General features: G+C 39.7%; 1 protein-coding gene across 1 annotated transcript in view; it reads right to left on the bottom strand.

Annotated features, from left to right (window-relative positions):
- Positions 1-19773, bottom strand: part of CAPRIN1 (cell cycle associated protein 1) — a 34498-nt gene extending 14725 nt beyond the window's left edge. Inside the window, exons 1-7 of the mRNA XM_040258983.1 lie at positions 19575-19773; positions 18800-19009; positions 5750-5812; positions 5439-5525; positions 2894-3132; positions 2732-2814; positions 62-199 (exon numbers count right to left, since the gene is read on the bottom strand). Of these exons, the coding sequence (XP_040114917.1) occupies positions 62-199; positions 2732-2814; positions 2894-3132; positions 5439-5525; positions 5750-5812; positions 18800-19009 (820 nt within the window). The 5' untranslated portion in view covers positions 19575-19773. The remainder of the gene's footprint in view (positions 1-61; positions 200-2731; positions 2815-2893; positions 3133-5438; positions 5526-5749; positions 5813-18799; positions 19010-19574) is intronic.
- Between the last annotated feature and the right edge of the window lie 284 nt (positions 19774-20057).

Here is a 20057-nt window from a genome sequence, read left to right as displayed (position 1 = left end):
GTGGAAAAGGAAAGTAAAACCAAGACTCTAAACTAAAGTTCACAGTCACCTGAGTACTCACCAGCTTCAGCTACCTGGTCTTCAACTGTAGGTGCTGAGGCTGCCTCCTCTTCCTCACATAGACCATTCTGGTGGTTGTGGGTGCTGTCAAAGTAGTTTGACTGGAAAACACGCTCAACAATTTCCTTTAGAGCTTTATCTAAAAAAACATTATAATTATAATCTTAGACTATCTGACTTAAAAGATTAAACATTCTATAAGATATAGTAGTAAAAAAAAACCCATCAACTGTTACTTAGAAAATTAAAACATTAAATTCCAAAAGAAATTTATTACAAAATAAAAGAGAACAAATTATTTGTATTAAATTTTAAGCATTTCAAATAAGTTAGTCCAAAAAAAAGTCCAAAATAAAATCATTTATTCTTTCAATAACCATATATTTAGCACCTAACTATATGCTACTCAATGTACTAGGCACTGGCACTACAGAAAGGTATGTAAAAGACACAGTATCTGCCCTCCTGATGATCATTTATTCATTCAATATTTAGCACCTAACTATATGTGGCAAAGTGTACTAGGCACTGGGGCTACAGAAAGGTATGTGAAACACGTAGTATTTGCCTTCCCTAAGATAACAGTCCAATAGAGAAGAGCTCTCAACTACTCACAAAAACAGTAAAATACCATCTGTGAAAAGAACTACACGGAAGTACATGCACTGGACCTAATCAAGCAGAAACCATGAGAGGCTTCCCTGATGTAAGGACTGCAAGAGCTGACATCTGGAAGATGAGCAGTAGAGAGGAAAAAAGTATTTCAAGGCAGAGGCAACAGCATTTATAAAGCCCTGTACAAAGAAGGGTGCCAAATACAAGTCAATTTAAGTATGCATTGAGACTGAAGCAAAGGAAATAAGGAAAAAGCACAAGGAAAGATAAGTCTGAAGACTGTTAAGGGCCAGAATTTGCAAGGTCTTACAAACTATATATATAAAAAATGCAATTAAAATAAAACCATTAAAAGATTCTAAAAAGGGATGGATGGTGAATTCAGGTGAGAGCACTACAGAAGAGAAAAAGCAGAAAAGTAGAGAAAGTAGTAGATTCAAAAGGTATTTAAAAGGCAAATATAACTGTCAGAACTTGGTACATAAAGCTGTCAGGGCAACAAGTCAGGCAGAAGGTCTATGTCAGGAGTTAATTTCTGGCCTTGTAGATGTAGATCAAGAACTATTAATAGGTAACTATACAGAAAAATGAAACTTTAGAAACATTATATCAAAGGAGTATAAAATTAATCCTATACTCCTTTGATATAAAACTATTGGAAATTTCCTGGCCATACAGTGGATAGGACTCTGTGCTCTCACTGCCAAAGGCATGGGTTCAATCCCTGGTCAGGAACTAAAATCCCACAAGATGCACAGCATGGCCAACTAAACTATTTAACAATTTTTCTAATGCTGAACAAAATACTTCATGTGTTCTCTCTCCCTCTCCTTCAGAATATCCTGCCTCAGAGCTGTTTTAAAAACTTATGAAAACTGAATGCAAAAAAACACACTAATTTGAGTAAATTACACCTTTCTATTAACTGTACAAGTATTATATTCCTAAGATGCAAGAATGAGGCTAGGCAGAAAGTAACATCAAAACAAGAGACAGGCTTAGACTTTAACCCTTATTAATCAACAGAGTTCATGAAAATTTTATCAGACATGACCAAAAGCTACTTTTGAAACTAACAAATTTATACCCATGTCAATTATTTTCTAATCAAGTGGGGAATTCAGTACATATTTGTAGCAGAACTAAATCAAGAAGTTGTGTTTTTTTTAAACCAAGAAATACAAACAACATAGGTCAACACATCAAGAAAATGGATTTCTTACATGAAAAGATACACAAGGATTGGCTCCTCGTATTTGATTTACCCATTTCCTTAAAGCAAATACACCCCAAATTATATCATACAGTTTTGCCAAAAAATCTTGTAATTTCTTTTCAATCATAATAGCTAAAAACAAGGCATACAGATACTTTTGCCTTAGTATATTCAAATATCTACTTCTGTATATCAACATTAAAAACAGCTAACAATCCAGTCCCTTTTACTAAGTGGTTAAAATCTAAAATTCCTAATTTACTGAAGTAGTATAACTTAAAAATATCTTTAAAAAAAAACTGCATATTTACAGTTAAGGAGCTCATATATAGATTGTTGGTCTAGATAATTATTAGCTTTTTCAAAATACAAAAAAAAGAATATCCGAAATTAACAGAAGTCTAAGAAAAAATAAAAAAAGACTAAGGCAATGACCATGAATAGAATGCATGGGGTGGAGTAAATGTTTTTCACAAGATTTCATTCATAAGGAAAAACAAGTCCCCATTTAACACCAAAAACAATGAAAGCCAATTTGGTGTGAATCTGTCCCCCTGAAACAGACCAAGTTAAGAACAAAACCATGTTAATTTAGGACCCATATCTTTACCGATTTTTGGTTGTTTGATGCTGATGTTTTGATTTACATATACACAAAAAAATTGCAAAAAATAAATAAAAACATACAAAAAGCAAACAAACCAAAAAAATTAAAAAGTAAACAGTGGATGAATATTACTTACATATTTCTAAAGTTTTCAATTAACATTACTTTTAAATAGGAAATTAAACTTTAAAGGTTCTTAGTCACAAGAATCAAAAGTTGTCAGTGATACTCACAAGTTGTTCCACATACAGGTTTCTCCTTTCCTTCCAGCAAGTCCCACAGGTGAATGGAGGCATGTTCATACTGCTCATTCAACCTAATAATAATAAAACATCTGGTTAATTACTTTTCAGTTGTTAACACAATATTTAGAAGTTTTTATTATACCACTATACCTCAAGCTCATGTCTCGTTCGGGGTCTGCTAATTTGTAGAACTCATCTAACAACGACAATTCCTCTTCAGACAATATTGGCACTCCATTCAAACCTTGCTTCAGGTCAGTTCTCACTTCATCATCTCCCAGTTTGTCCAAAACATACTGCAGCTCAAGTACTGTCTTTAAACGTTTCTGTTCAGCTTCCTCTCTCATAAGCTGCTCCCGACGTGCTGTCTTCTTTATTGTTTTCTGAATCTGCATAAAGACATAAACATAAGACATAGAAATACATTTTATAAAAACTCTTTTACTTCAATTTCAGGTCCCAAGTAAATAAGACACACTTCACTCACCAAGTTAGATGTGACTCGGACATACAAAAGAATGACTCCCAACTTTAAAAGTTTAATAAATAGAACTGTTTTAAGTAGTTATTTATTAGAAATTCAAAACACGTGTTTTCCTAGAAGGTATTACACTTCAGAAATGGTACCAATGAAACAAATATTTGCTTCAAAATAATCTAGCAGACAGGAAATGAGGAAGTGAGTATAGATAAAATATAATGACTCACGAAACGATACTAACTGTAGAAGATAGGTAAATGTAAGTTCATTACAGTCTTTGGTTCTTAAATTTTTCCATAATAAAAAGTATAAAAACTAAAAATTCTCATTAAGGTTCAGAGTCAATTTTAAAAAAGAAACCCTACCACAGCCACAATTAAAAAAAAAATCTATGTCTATCTTTAATAAAAAATGGTTCAAAATTCTAATTTCAATTGCCTACTACTGACTTAAAAGGAGATGTCAAACACACTACTACCCTCTTATCCCAAATAATCCACCAATTCCATTCTAGGAAGAAAGGCAGGAATGAGAAAATAAGTTGAGAAAGCAAAAGAAGTATGACAATAAAGAAAGCCACTTTGGATGAAATGAGAAGTTCAAGTAGGGAAGAATATGAAGACTAGAAAAGGTAGGCTTGAACTAGGTTAAAGAACCTCTTGAATACAAAACAAAAAACATGTTTAATAACTGGAAAATGCAACAAAGGATCAGAGTTAAAATAAAAGACTGCCAACGAAGTTAAAGGCCCAGTGAAAAGTTCCTTTTTTAACCAGTGTTAAAAAAATCAAAGGAAGATACAAGTATCTTCATTTACACTGTGACAGTAGCTTCAGAAATATATTCTCTATATTAAACTGTATATGGTAATTTTACTTCTATGACTCATTAAAAAAAAAAATCAGAAACAAAAAATTGGGCAGGGTTCTTCAAGCCTGAGGGTCCGACTTAAGCTAAATGGAACAAATCCCTACTTGGATGTAAATCAAATAACCCTTAGTCCATTTTCAGGAGTATCATCAATATTTCCCAGCTTCAATCAAATTTAATAAGTAACAATAATATTAAGTGCATGAACCATTAGTTACGCTTCAAATACTGTTCTAAGCACAACCCTATAATGAGGCAGGTACTAATTTTTTTTTTAACAGATTAGAAAACTGAAGCAATGTGACAGCCTCCTCCCTCTCCTTCTCCCTTTCCTTTCTAAACCACTGGCTCTTTCTCTGGAAAACACTGACTGATACAGGTATAGGAAAGTTAAGTAATCCTTTCTCTAAAGTCTTACAACTATTAAGTAAAAGTGGCAGAATCAGGATTCAAACCAGGGAGCTTGGTTCCAGAATCAGAACTTTTCACCTATGTACTACATTGTCTCTCATCACCTAATAAACTATTTCAACAAATCAGAGGCAACTTTATTCTTCAAAGTTGTTGCAAGCCTTTCTTCAAGGAGCCAACACTAATTCAGAAGGATATTAACTTTCTGGTCTCAACTTTCAAGAAAAGTATTTGACTTTGTTCATATTTGATTTTTATCCTGTTCCCAAAGACTTTGGTCACATCAAAAGATGTTGGGGAAAAATACACCCCCCTTCATTGGATCAAGAGCTGAAACAAGTGCAACATATCAGCCGGCCACATACCTTAAGATCCCTAATGGAGAAAGTAGTAACCAATTATATAAACAAGCCTCTTTATTTTCTGAGAGTTAACAGTATTGTAAGATAGTCCTGAGGCATAAAGGAAGACATGGAAGATAGAAGTCTACCACGTTTATACAACCATCTCTTGGTATCCAAGGGGACTCAATCCAGGACACACTACTCCACACCTCATGGATGCCAAAGTATCTATACATGTTCCAAGTACCTTACAGTACACCCTCTATATCTGTGGATTCAACCAACCTAGGATTTCAATCCCCGGATCCAGACCCCCACAGATACAGAAGGCTGACTGTATATATTTGCACAGATAATTTTTTAGACCAATGATACATGTCCGTCATATATGAAACTCAGTCCTTTTAAAGGGCATCTTCAAGGTGTTACATTAAACTTCACAGAATTGTAAAGTAACTTAGATATAATTGGATCCAATCCTCTCTGCCTTGCAGAGAACTTATCAACAGCAATGCAAAAACTAAAACTCAAAAAATCTTCTGCCTTTATTTTTAATATTTTATAAACAGATATGCCACCTTTTACTTACATCTTGGCTTAATGCCATGAAACTCCTCTGTAATTCTTTTGCAAACTCCAAGTTATTTGTGACTTCCTGGTACTTAGACACGGCATCCTAAAAATAACAAAAAGAAAATCCAACTTTTACTGGAAACACAAAATTAATCTTATTAAAATAAGTTACATAAAATCTAAATTAAATGTAACATCTTATTAAGTTACATAAAATCTAAATGAAATATAACATCTTATTAAAATAAGTTACATAAAATCTAAATAAAATATAACATCTTATTAAAATAAATTACATAAAATCTAAATAAAATATAACATCTTTACCAGCTGATCTTGATTAAGCCTTTCCCCTTTGTTCATTCGTTCCTGATAATCATCAAGCTTGCCCTATATTAAAAGAAAAAAATAATTATATTCCATACTGGAAGTATATACCAGCTTAACAATGCTAAAATAACAAATCCATATAATTCTCTAAGTTTGTCTGAAATCTTGCCCTAAACATAATTTTTACATACTTTTTAGATAAACTACAGTTTAAGTTAGTATCTAAAACAGCATTAGTTTAATTGTGAGTTTAAAAAATGAATTTAAATATCCCAGCCATGCTGATACCAAATATTGTATTTTAAGTTAATGATAAGTTACTGCTTATTTTAAAAATTATTTTAATTGGAGAGTAATTACTTTACAATGTTATGATTTTTGCCATACATCAACGTGAATCAGCCACAGGTATATCTGTCCACCCCCATCCTTGGGCTTCTCAAAAAAGATGTGCATCAGATGGCCCAAGCATGATACCCATGCACATGAGTGACAGCCACAATTCAATGAAGATTCCACTTACACTCAAGTGACCATATCAGGTACCTTATTTTACTAAGTGTTAAATTTTTGTCCCTCCCCTCCTCGCCAAAGAATTCATGTACGTTGTGTATTTGTCTTTCTCAATAAACACATGTGCATACTGTCTTTGACGTGCCCCACTCATTTCCCTTAAAAATGAACTAAATTCAAGCTATCATATCACCTACCGTCACAGTACACTAGTCAACAGCTTTGCTCTTGTTATTTTCTCACAAACCTAACTAAATGAGCAAGAGTGGGGGAAGAAAATTAAGCCTCTGGCTTAAGATCATTCTCCCATCCCTCCACTGCTCCAAAGTGGGAGGTTTCCTAGGCTACTATTCTTAAATTTAAAAAACTCCCCCACAAACATACTCAGGTAATAAGGTATAGTCAAAAATTCAGTTACTGTTTTAAGAGTCAGAGGAGAAATAAATAGAAATATAAATTAAGCAAGAAAAATTTTAAATAATCACAACAAATTACAAACATATATAGTTATTCCTTACCCTCAGTAACAGTAAAAAAAAAAAAAAAGGAAAGAAAGAAATCAAGAAAACAGATACAAACTAAGTTCTGATAAAACTCAGAGGCACAGAAACAAACTTAAAAGCAGTGTTAGAAAGTTGTTTTCAAATGTCCATTCTGTTTGTACCAGAAACAGTATTCAACTTTCATAATCATTTTACCTTGAATTTAAAAGTTGATCACACTTTAGATACACTAAAGGTAAATAAAATCAGTACAATCATTAAAACATTAATGGATGATGAAACTATTCAATCTTACTTAGGTGAACTGCTCCCTTCCCTGGTGGCTCAGAGGTTAAAGCCTTTGCCTGCAAGGCGGGAGACCCGGGTTCAATCCCTGGGTCGGGAAGATCCCCTGGAGAAGGAAATGGCAACCCACTCCAGTATTCTTGCCTGGGAAATCCCATGGACGGAGGAGCCTGGTAAGTTCCAGTCCACGGGGTCACAAAGAGTCGGAGACGACTGAGCGACTTTCTAGGTGAACTGTTTACACAACAGTAAGCCCCCAGAGCTTCCCTGGTGGCCCAGTGGTTATTAAGAATCCACCTTGCAATGCAAGGGATACCAGGTCAATCTCTGGTCCAGAAAGGTCCCACATGCCCCGGGGCAACCAGGCCTATGCACAACTACTGAATCTGCACCCTAGAGCCTATGCTCTGCAACAGGAGAAGCCTACACAAATTAGGGGCAGCCTCTGCTCTCCGCAACTAGAGAAAGCCCCTGCACAGCAATGAAGACCCAGCATAGCCAAAAATAAATACATTTATAATAACTAAAACATTAAATAAATACATACATTTAAAAAATAAGCCTCCAACTAAGTTCATATAAAATTCAAGTCTAGAATTACACTGTCAACAATTTGAGATTTTCTTTAGTGATCAGACGAAAGAAAACTTTACTAATACATGTCCATGTATTACCTAAAAAATCTGACACTTTAGGAAAATGAACCATATTATTCTGAATTTCTTCCAACCATGAGAGACTTTGTGGTACTTACTCTGTTTAAAAAGAAAGCTTAGTCTTTAAGTAAATCAATCAAGATTTTTACACTGATACGGTACACCTAACCCCATAAGAGAGAAGTTAAACTGCCTCAAACACTGAGGATGAACAAAGATAGTTCATGTTTTTAAAAGAACAGGCTACTTTAAAAAAATAAAAAACTAAACAAGTTAAAGATTTGCTTTTAATTATGATTTATGATGTAATAATAGCATTATAATCTGTATTCCAGTACTTAGAAATATACAAATAGAAGATATGCCAACAGGAATGCCTGAAATTTAGTGCCAGTACACAGCAAAAATTCTAGCAACTAGGCAAAAGAAAAACTGCTGTTAGCTTATACATTTATTATCTCCCCCTTTTAATGGCATTATACATTTTTCAAGAAAACTGTTGCTAAATCAGGACATTAGCACATAATGAATGTTCTACAAATCCACAGGGGATGGTTTCACATGCCTTATCATTAAATGTCTGGAGAACTTAAAACTCCTAAAAACCTAAAACTCCTAAAAACCGTGTGTGCGTGCGTGTGCGTGTGTGTGTGTGTCTGTGTGTGTCTGTGTGTCTGTGTCTGTGTGTGTCTGTGTGTGTGTGTGTCTGTGTGTCTGTGTGTGTGCGCGCACGTGCGTGTGTGTGTGTGTACACATAAAGACTTTTTAAGGTGTTAAGAATGGTACCTGAGTGTTAGAATTACAGGTACAATCTTTTCCTTCTGTTTTGTACACTTATTTTGCAAAGACATAACTTATATAATAGTGATAAAAAAATTAAAATCTTGTGCTACAACAAAAATGTTAAGACTGTCAGATTTCAGGATACTGTCAGGACTTTCACCTACAATAATCCTTGAGTATGCATCTATATTATCCTAGGACGAGCTATGGCAGAAAAGCTCCAATTTTCTACACAATAGGAAAGTTGCTCTTCATCCATCCCCAAGATCTACGTCAGATTACATATTCTAAAGACAACTCACGTCCTACAACGTGACCTTGGCACTTCTCATTAAAAACTAGTCTAATTCCTCTGCCATAGTACTGAGCTTCAACCAAGAGAACAGTGGAAATGATCCTATGTGACTTCCAGGGTTGAGTCATAATAACAATGCATCTCTGTCCTGCTTGCTGGTCACTAAATGTTTGGAGCCCTGAGCCATCATTTAAAAAGTCCAATAACCCTGGGATTGCCATGCTATGAGGAAGCTAAGCTACGAACAGAGGTCTCAAATAAGAATTCTGGTCAGCAATTCTAGCGTTACGTCATCCGAGCCCAGGCATCAGACATGTGAGGAAACAAGGTTGAGTCTTCCTAGCAGACCCCAGGCATCAGAGAGCAGGTCAACCCCACTGTATGCCCTGAATCCCTAACAGGCATCATCTGTGCGCATGATGAAATGAGGTAAGTGCCGGAGTAATCTGTCACACAGCAATAACTGGACGGTTAAGAGGTCAATGAAAAGAGAAAGCAGCTACTATGTGAAACTCGGCTTCATAGTACAAAAATTCTTGAAATATGTCACCCGCAAGATCTCGGTGTAGCCAAAATAAAGATCTATGCATCAAATACAAGTAGAAAAATTGCCCACTTGGGGTTAAAATTTGCAGTACAAACTAAGATCATTACATAAATAAGGATTTGCTTGTCAAACTGACGGGTCCAACATTAATTAACACCCACAAAAACAGAGGGGCAAAGATAGGAATAAAGTACTCCAGACACACACAGCTTTTCATTCCCTAAAATCGAAGACCATTTCTAACATAGTGTTACAGACAAATTTGTTAAATATTCGTATCATCCACATAAAATGAATATTAAGTTTTTCCCCCAGCAGAATGAGTTGTTTTTCTAGCATCAGATATCTTCGTCAGAAAGCCTACCACAACATTGCTATAACTGAAACCTGCCCTCTTAGATTCTATCTTGAAATATCCATCCTGAAAATTCAATTCAGGGTTCCTTTTTCAACTGAACATCCCTAATGTATTAAAAATTCATTTATAGCACCACATATGAGCAAGATGGCACAGTGGTGAAGAATTTGCCTGCCAATGCAGGAGACATAAGAGATGGAGGTTTGATCCCTGAGTCAGGAAGATCCCCTAGAATAGGAAATGGCAACCCGCTCCAGTATTCTTGCCTAGAAAATTCCATGGACAGCCCATGGGGTTGCAACAAGTTGGACACAATTGAGTGACTGAGCACAGCACACACTAGCAAGATAAAAATCGGGCCATTTTCCAGGTTACTCATAATCAGAATCTCTAAAGCAAAACCATGGAATCAGACACTACCCAGTACATGTCAAAACTAAGACTATACTGTCATGTAGTACCCAGAAACCAGTCCCACTCTTCTCTTTCTTTGTTGCCTATAACAGTTCAGAGTGTTTGTTATGACAGGCATTCAAATTGAAGCACCATTATCAATCATATTTCATTTAAATGGAAACTGAAAGGGCAATTAAATAACCTGCCTAAGGTCATATATGAGATGAGATGTTGGATGACATCACCAACTCTATGGATATGAGTTTGAGCAAGGTCCAGGAGTTGGTGATAAGACAGGGAAGTCTGGCGTGTTGCAGTCCATGGGGTCGCAAAGAGTCAGACACAACCGAGCAACTGAATTGAAATGAACTGAAGGTCACCTATCCCAGAAAAACCACTTATGCCTCAGCACTGTATTTCCACTCTATTCCAGCTATTGCTACACTTCATTTCTGCCCTCCTGCTGCTGTCTTCTTCCTTTCTCCAGAATTGCAGTACACCCAGATCTTCCATCCCCGCCCAAGATTTTTTTTTTTAATCACCAAAGCTGCTTTATCTAACCATTTTTTTAAAACTTCACTAGGTGCTACAGGGGTATGTGCTAAGTTGCTCGGTCGTGTTAGACTCTGTGTAACCCTGTGGACTGTAGCCCCCCGGCTCCTTTGTCCATGAGGATTCTCCAGGCAAGAATACTCAAGTGGGTTGCCATGCCCTCCTCCAGGGGATCTTCACAAGCCAGTAATCGAACCTGCATCTCTTTTGTCTCCTGAACTGGCAGGCAGGTTCTTTACAACTAGCGTCACCTGGGAAGCAATGAGGGCGGCATAAGATAGTCAAAATGACTGTTCTCCAGAGATTCCCTTCCTTCCTGTTGTAACCAACAAATTCCGTAAGTGAATAACTGGAAAAAAATGACAGTTAAAAAGAAATAGTAAAAAAATGAGAGACTCAAAAAACCACTAATTCTTCAACCCAGACAACTGTGGTGGTGGGGGTTTAGCCGCTAAGTCGTGTCCATTTCTTGAGACCCCACGGACTGTAGCCTGCTAGGTCCCTCTGTCCATGGGATTCTCCAGGCAAGAACATTGAAGTGGGTTGCCATTCCCTTCTCCAGGAGATCTTCCCAACCCAGAAATCAAACCCGGATCTCCTGCATTACAAGCAGATTCTTTACCAACTAGACAACTATAAACAGTCACAACAAGAAAAATTAGCAGAGACAACATCTTTAGCTTGACTATCTAGGAAACTATGTAACTCTCATTCTCAATTAAGGAAATCTTTAAACTGTGGGAGAATACTTAAAAATGAAGCTTAAAATAACAAAAATAGTAGTAACACCTAGCTATATCTCAAATTACTTTCTCTCCAGGCCAAATAAATCACTTCTGTAGTACTGAAAGAACTTGTAGAATGACAATGTAAATACAGCAAGACAAAGATTTCTTTTCCTCTCATCTTTCCATAATCTTCAGTGGCCCTTTCTAGACATTTCAAGTCCCCAACCACTGCATTCCTGTTCTTCATCTAGAAATATGAGTTCTGACTTTGCCTACATATGACTCTGGCTCCAACAAACGTTCCTCAATTCAACTGAGACTGAATTGCTAGTAAAATTCATAGCAGACAGGAAAGGCATCAAGAATCAAGTTCCTTCAACTTTTAAAAGGAGGGTATAGATAACATAGAGTACAATCAATAGATGATTCATAGCATCTCTCTTCAAATGCTAGAAGCCTTTACATGTTGCAGGAATCTGAGCTGTTACAGAAAAAAATATTTAACAGTGGTGTCAGGGATGTAACTCCAACATCATGAACTTGAGTTGTCCAAAAATGAAACAGACTTTCACCGAGAAATGAGCATTTCACCAGGCCCTAGAAGACTGACTAACACAGAAGCTCACTGAGTATCAAGACTGCAGGATTCCTGAACACTGAAGAAGAATAAAAGGATGCTAAATCAGTTGTTATCTCATGTCCCATTGTAAGATAATTTTTTAGGCAGGTAACTAACCAGGAGTTATAATTTGACAAGATTTTTGTCCAACTGGGCTTCCCTTGTGGCTCAGCTGGTAAACAATCTGCCTGCAATGCAGCAGACCTGGGTTCTATCCCTGGGATGGGAAGATCCCCTGGAGAAAGGAAAGGCTACCCACTCCAGTATTCTAGCCTAGAGAATTCCATGGACTGTATAGTCCTCTGGGTCGCAAAGAGTCGGACACGACTGAGCAACTTTCACTTTCAGTTGTTCAACTGGAGGGGGAGAAAAGACAATCCTATGAAAACTTATTCCCTGTCCATGGCAGTAATTCTGTAGGAAAGTCTGAATGAAGGAATGCACCTAACCTTAGGTAAGAAAATGAAAAAGTTCAGAGTTCCAACATCACCTACTTTGAATTATATTCTTATAAAGTCTAAAGCTTGTGAACTTGAAAAACAAATGATCCAAAAAAGAAAGAAACAACTGACCGAAGATAATCTTAACAAGTTGCCTTTTGGATTATTAGTTGCTTTAGCCAAACTACTCAGGAGAATGAGTTGGTACAACTAAATGGTTTACATACTCTGTTGGGGCTTCAATTATTGATAGATGTGAACCGTTAATTCATTTAAAATGGAGACCAAAGATTTTTTTCCCCAATGATTAGTATATTTCAGGTATGTCTATGTTTGGATAAGACTATTAAGGGGAATGCAGTGAAATTTCTAATAATCTACAATGGTTCAAATACCAAAAATCATCTGTCCTCCTTCCTAAGACTACTAACAAATCTTGTTTACACTACCTAGATTTTAAGATAGGCGTTTTCTAATTGCTTACTCATCAACTCTACTCACTTAAAAAAAATAAAATCCTTCAGGAAAAAAACCCAATTAAAAAAAAAAAAAAACAGTTCAAGTAAACAGCTCTATGCAAAAAAGCATTTTCCCCCTCATGGATTAATCCATTTTAACAGGATTTTATTGATGAAAATACAAGTATTGCTATGTAATGATTTAGCCAATCTAGCAAATATTTATTTAGCATGCGCCATGTGCAAGGCACAGTATGACAGTCTCTGCCCTCCGGCAGTTTACTACCTATTAGAAAAAATGCAGAAGGTGAGAACAGAAGACAATATAAAAACACAAAGAAAGTGTACAGACATGGGCAGCACAAGGGGTTAAAAGAAACAGACTGCACGGTCAAGAAGCACACCTTACCCTTTCCTCAGAAATAGCAATTGAGCAGAGGCGCAATAAGGTCTCTGTCATCTGTGTTTCTACACTCATACTCTATCCAACTGCAGCACTAGTATACAGCTAGTGGGAGAAATAAGATGAAAAGTCAAGCACCTTACAACTTCAACTGTGACTGACTTTCTCTTCTGCTACTCCTCTCATTCTCCTCTACCACATACATACTATTCATTTCCTCCCCCAAAGGAACAAATTATTAAAAAAAAAAAAAATCCAGAAACTTGGAATACGAGAATTAAGATGTAAATATTGACACATCTCCTACTTCTCTACTGGTAATGCTATCCCCAGATTTTCTGGCCTATGACATACCAAGTTTGAGTAGAGACTAGCAAATGTGCATCTGGGGCTTAACTAAGCATGAAGAGAAACTTTAAATGGAACTTCACCTGTACTGCTAGTCGCGGGAGGCCATTACCTAGACAGCTTACAAACACAAATTTAGCAATGAGATGTTACTATATAGGTCTACAGAAGAATAAAAAGCCTTTTTTCTTTGCTTTCACCCTTTTTAAATAGAAGAACTCTAAAATTAAAGTATGTGGGGGGACTTCTCTGGCAATCCAGTGATTTAGACTCCATGATCCCCAATCAAGGGGAAAGGGTTCGATCCCATTGGGAACTAAGATTTGGCATGTCACAGTGTGGCCAAAAAATAAATAAAAATTTAAAAAATAATAATAAAATTCAGTTATTTGAAGTAAAAGGCTTGGTTTGACAGGATCAGCTGTAACTTGAAAACTTACACTATGTCGCAAAGCATCACAAATTCTAATTACCCCTCTAAAACATTACAAGAGACCTTGGAATTCACCTATTTTAACCTGGGTCATTTCACATGAGCATCTCAATTTCTTCCTCTGTAAAATGAACTGGAATAAATTCTAAAATGGCTTTAAGCTCTTAACATATTTCAAAGATTCTACAACAGTATGATAATAAAATTAAGACCACACTGTTTTAAGTTTTAGTACTAGGTTAATGCTCGTCTAGTTCTAATTAAATTACATAAAAGTATGACAAACTGTATGCTTAATTTCTAACTCAGACAAAATTTATTCTGATATAAATATCTGATACAAATATTCTGACACAAACATAGGAATTATCCTAGAATAAAATATGGCTAGCTTAAAACAACACATTCTTATTATCATACTTAGGATTCTACTCTCATTCCAGAAAAAGGTATTTGCATCATCACGAGATAATTCACATCATTTTCTTTTCAAACTCAATTTTTAAATACTTTTCTATGTCACACACTCACAGAGCACACCCAGACAAGCAGAGGGAAACTAAGCATTATACTTTTTCTTCTGTGACAAGGTGAATGCAAAACAAAGTAATCTCGCTCTCTGCATTGCAGAGGAACAGTCCATGCAACCAATGGAAAAACTAGCACTTCAGAGATTTTAACTGTCAAGAAAAACTTCCGATGTTATCCCCAAGAAAAGGGTTTTGCTTATACAAGTTATAAACGTTTTCATTTCAAAAGACTGAGAATTCTGTACAACACCTGCACTGAAAATCCTTAAGAGAGGCACACTGCATTGCTCTGCAAAGAAATGTTATCCTACAATAAGCAATCCTTTTTCCAGAATATGAACTGCAAAGAAATACAGAGCAATAACACTTTAGGAGGTATGAAAAACAGTATACTTGTCTATCACTTCTGCTCATATTGGTTAAAAACTGCCAGGTCATTTTGCTAGATAACACTGATTAATCTTTCAGCTACCAAAGTCACTACTGTCTAAACCTATTATACTTGCAATGGAGTATAACAATTTTAAATGTCATCCATTAAAATATCCTTTATTCTATCTCAAAAATGATTACCTGTTACCATATAAAAGAGCTCCTGGTTCAGTTGGTAAAGAATCTGCCTGCAATGCAGGAGACCAGGGTTCAATCCCTGGGTCTGGAAGATCCCCTGAAGAAGGAAATGGCAATCCACTCCAGTATTCTTGCCTGGAAAATCTCATGAACAGAGGAGCCTGGCAGGCTAATAGTCCATGAGGTTGCAAGGGTTGTACACAACTTAGCGACTAAACCCACCACCTTGAGTTAAAATTAAGACTTGGATTCAAAATATCATCTTGCATACCCTAGGGCCCAGTTCTATGCCAATTGATGAACTAGACAATCACTCAGTTCATTGTTACTTGTACTGTAATCAGTTGAAAGATTGGTAAATGGAATTTGACAAGATGCTGTTTATTATAGCTGCGTTTCTCTTTGCTGAACATTCACATAGTTTAAAAGCCCAAATTTCAAAAAACCACCAGGCCATTTAGTTGCATTACATAACAGGATCATATTTCATCAAAGTATGCATTCTCACTGAACAGATGCTTAGCTTTCCTCTAAATAATTTTGTTTTTTCATTGAAGTACAATAAAATTATTTCAATTCTCTATGTTTTGTGGTATTACCTATCAAGCAATAATTTTTATTGGGATACTTAATTTCAGAATCCCTGGAAAAAGGCATTTTGTCCAGAAAGCACCTATGAAAAGGTCAAAACTAAAATACAACTCAAATATAACTTGCTCAAGAAGCTTAAGTAAAGACTGAAAACTGATTTGTAAAGTAAATCCTACTTTAGATGTATTAGAAACACTATTAAAAAATGGATCCTAGTTATATCCATTCATACAGTAATCATCTAGATATAGAAAATCTTCCATTTAAACTAGAAATTAGATGTGATTAAATTATAGAGGAAAACCCAAATGCCCTGAGTTTCTCAAAAATTAAAACGTACAGTTTTAATAGTAAGTCACAACATTGGTACTACCAACTCAACCATTTAACAAGTAGGTAGCTCAGTCTCTGAGTTACCAAAAAGCCTCAGGTAACTGAAATTTGACCTTTCTGCTACCTAGCACCCTAACACTGGGAAGACAGGGAAAAAAGACAAGAAAGGCATTTGTTGTTTGTGCAGTGTACTAAATCTCCATCGTTACAAGGGAATTTTTCACTACTTACTGCTGCTGCTGCTAAGTCGCTTCAGTCGTGTCCAACTCTGTGTGACCCCATAGACGGCAGCCCACCAGGCTCCCCCATCCCTAGGATTCTCCAGGCAAGAATACTGGAGTAGGTTACCATGTCCTTCTCCAATGCATGAAAGTGAAAAGTGAAAGTGAAGTTGCTCAGTCGTGTCTGACTCTTAGCGACCCCATAGACTGCAGCCTACCAGGCTCCTCCATCCATGGGATTTTCCAGGCAAGAGTACCAGAGTGGGGTGCCATTGCCTTCTCCTAGCCTTGTCTATAATCTCTGTAATAATAACTATATTATTCTCTCCTTTATAATTGGGGGGAAGGGGGTAGGCAATGTATAGTACTACAAACCTATACACAGGAAAGACCTGTCACAGCTCAGGCCCTCATAGGGTTCATAAAAACTAGCTTACTAATTTTTTCAGATACACTTAACACTAGAATCCAACTTACAACCAAGTTATGTGGTAATCAGTGCATGACTTTATATTATAAATGTCTTTCAAGAATCATTTTTCAGTCATTAAAACATATATTAAGATGTCTACACTTAAAATATTACATCATTAATATTGTTCTTCATTCAGGTATTAAATACAAGATTAACAGGTTACTGAATTAAGAGGTTTTTACAATGTAGCTAAGTCTCAATTTCAAATACAGTTAACAAAGATGGCAGACTCAGACGACATTGGTCTTGAGCATGCTTATCTTATTACATACTTGAATGTAGCTCCTTAACAATAAAAATGCTTTTGTTGCTTTGGTAGCACTGATAAAATCTATTATTTCAAACAGTTATAATAAATCACACTTATTTAATCAAAATAAAGGATCAGCAAAAGGTAGAAATCCACAACTAGCACATCTCTCAATTTCAAATAAAGTTCAAGTAAATTTCCAAATATAGAAGACAGTCTTTAAAACCTCTAAACATGCTTTAAAACTCCCCCCAAAAATGTAAAATGAATCATTAAACAAGCGATCAAAATAATTAAGGCCTAAATATAACCAGTTTTCAAGTTATTTCCCACAGCCCAAATTTTAGCCAAATAGTTACTATTACAGCTGGCAAAATAAACATTTTAAAGTGACTTCTTCAAAATTCAAGATGTTACAATGTTTTACTGGAGGCAGATAAACAAAAGCTACTAAATGGTTTATTGTAACTGTTTGAAAGCAAGTTATTTCCTTTTTAAGGTAAAAGGCAAAAGTTTGCATAATAGTTACAGATGTAACTACCCCATTTTTTTTTGTACTACTGATTTGTTTTCCCTTTCCACCTCCAATCTTACTGAAGGCTGAATTATTCATTCTACTAAGACGCTTTCTCTACACGTATACACAAACACACAGGCGAGCGCGCGCGCGCACACACACACACACACACGTGTCCTTCTAAACAGAGCTGGCACAGTCCTGCGCTGAAAGCATAAAACAAAAGACCAACTTGGAAGATAAACCCCACAGTGTGACCTAGGAATGGTTAAATATTCAACCCAAAATTTGTGGGTGTGGCTCGAGTTTTCTTTTTGGAGGGGGGGACCGAGGGAGGCCAGTCGGGCGACTGCCTGGTCTCTGCCCTCCCCCTTTCGCTTTGTGCTCACAATGCAGCTCCCGTACAGCGCTTCCCTCTCCCCGCAGCCGCCGCCATGTTAGACGCGCTCTCCATGTGCCCAGAGACCTAGGAGCCCCTCCGTCCAACCCGGACCCACCCCCCCGCGAGTCTCGACCCGTGCAGTCTCCCTCCCCACCCTCTTCAGTGCGTCCCCAACGGGCAAAGAGCGGCTGCAGAAAGTCTTCTCGGGGTCGGGTGAAGCGTGAGGCTCGGGGGGACACCCGGACAATTGAAACAAAGAAGGAAGGGGCGCCCGCAGAGCGGGGCGGGGGTAGCAAATCCAAGGCCTGCCTGAGAGGGGCCTGAGGGAGAAGCGACTCTCGTTTAAGAACCCCAAACACTTCCCTCCCGGGGGAGCAGAGGGGCCGCTGCGCAGGCCTCAAGTACACGGTAACGGAGCGGACAAGCCCCAAGGCTCCAGGACGCAGGCCGCCCCGACTCCACGAGGCAGTCGGTTGGGCCCTGAACGCCCCCCGCCCCGGGAGCTCTTCCTTTCCCCCCCCGACCCCCGTCACAGAAAAAGGGCTTCCGCCACCGAGAGCAGGGCATCACGGTTAAAGGCCTGGCGACGGGACAAGCCCCTACCCTCACACAGCCCAGTCGCCGAGGCCGCAGGCCTGGCCCCCGCGGGAGGACGGTAATAAAGAGGCCTGGGGGCCAGCGCCGCGTCCGCGTCAGGTGACAAGCACCTCCCCGCGGAGCCCGTTTTCTGGGCTCGAAGCTCCGCTTAACTGCGGAGGCCGGGCCTGGGCGAAGGGGAAGAGTCCGAGCCTGGGCGAGTAAAGCCTGCGGCAAGTCAGGGTCCGAGCACCAAACCCTCCCTTCCCCGCCAGCTCCTGGCACCTTTTTCTTCTCCAGGTTCCGAAGTTTCTTGTCGATCACCCCGAGAATCTGCTTCATGGCCTCGGTCTGGACAGCCCCGGTGCCGGTCGTGGGGTGTTGGGAAGCCGGCGCGGCGGCCCCGGCCCCCGCCTCATTCCCGGAGGAACCCGACGGCGGTGGCGGTCCGGACGACTTGCTGCCGCTTCCGCTGTGGCTGGTGGCCGAAGGCATCTTGAGACCGTAAGGGGAGAGAAGAAAAAGCGGGAGGAAGGACAAGAGCGGCGAGTCAGTCGGCGGACGGGGCGAGACGCGGGACAAAACGCGCAGCGGGCGGGAGCCTGCGCGAGCCGGTGGGGGTGGGGACGGGGCCGGCGCGCGCCGCCGGGGCAGGAAGGGGCCGCGGGCGCGCGCGCGACCCGCCAGCGGGGCGCCCGGACGGGCCTCGCACCGCCCCCCGCCCCGCCCCTCCCCCGCGCGAGCCGCCGGCTCGGCCTACCGGCCCCGGGGCACCAAGGCTCGCGCCGGGGGCGGGACCTCGCAGCGCCGTCCGCCAACGGCCAGAGCAACGGTCCCCACCGGGAGGGCCAGCACTCGCCTCCCTGCGAGGAAGGGAGGGAAGAGAAAGGTCGGGGCTGAGAGGCGGAGTAGGGTGAAGGGCACTGGAAATGACCGGGGGTGGGGGTGGGGAAGAGGAGACTTGAGGAGCAAGCCCCTCGCGCAGGTCCAGAAGATCCGGAGGTAAAGGACACTCGGGGCAGCGACCCGCTTCCCCTTCAGCGCCCCGGGTGGCGCTCACCGTGCGCGCGCGGAGGCCGCTGGAGATCCCGAGTGGGCAGCTGAGGGGACAAGGGTGGCAGTGCGTTCCGAGCAGTGTCGTGCGCTCCGTGGGCACAGGTTACTGCGCCCGGTCCCCGCTGCACCGAGAGCCGCTGCTAGTGAGGCGGAGAGCCGGGAGCGGGAGGGACTTAGGCAGCCAGCCCTCTGGGGCGGAGGGGGCGGGAGAAGCGGCAGGCGGGGGCCTTCGCGGCCCCTCGGGCTGCCCGGCGCGAACGCCTGCGAGGAAGGGCCCGCCTGGCCTCCCGCCCGCCCCGCCCGAGGCTCTGGCCTGAGGGACGGCCGCTCGGTATAGGTCTGCAGGGCCCCGGGGAGGCTGCCGGAGCGGTAGCTTTAGTTTGGGGCGATATCGAAGCTAGGGTCCTTCAGGCGAAGTCGCTGGACGTCCAAACTGGGACAATAGGTGTCAAGCAGCTGTGTCTGGAGCTGGCAACTGCCCCACGGA

The sequence above is a fragment of the Oryx dammah genome, unplaced genomic scaffold (genome assembly GCF_014754425.2).
Source record: "Oryx dammah isolate SB20612 unplaced genomic scaffold, SCBI_Odam_1.1 HiC_scaffold_17, whole genome shotgun sequence".
Classification (NCBI taxonomy): Eukaryota; Metazoa; Chordata; class Mammalia; order Artiodactyla; family Bovidae; genus Oryx; species Oryx dammah.
The sequence above is the reverse complement of the archived record's forward strand: the minus strand, read 5'-3'. Positions and strand labels throughout refer to the sequence as shown.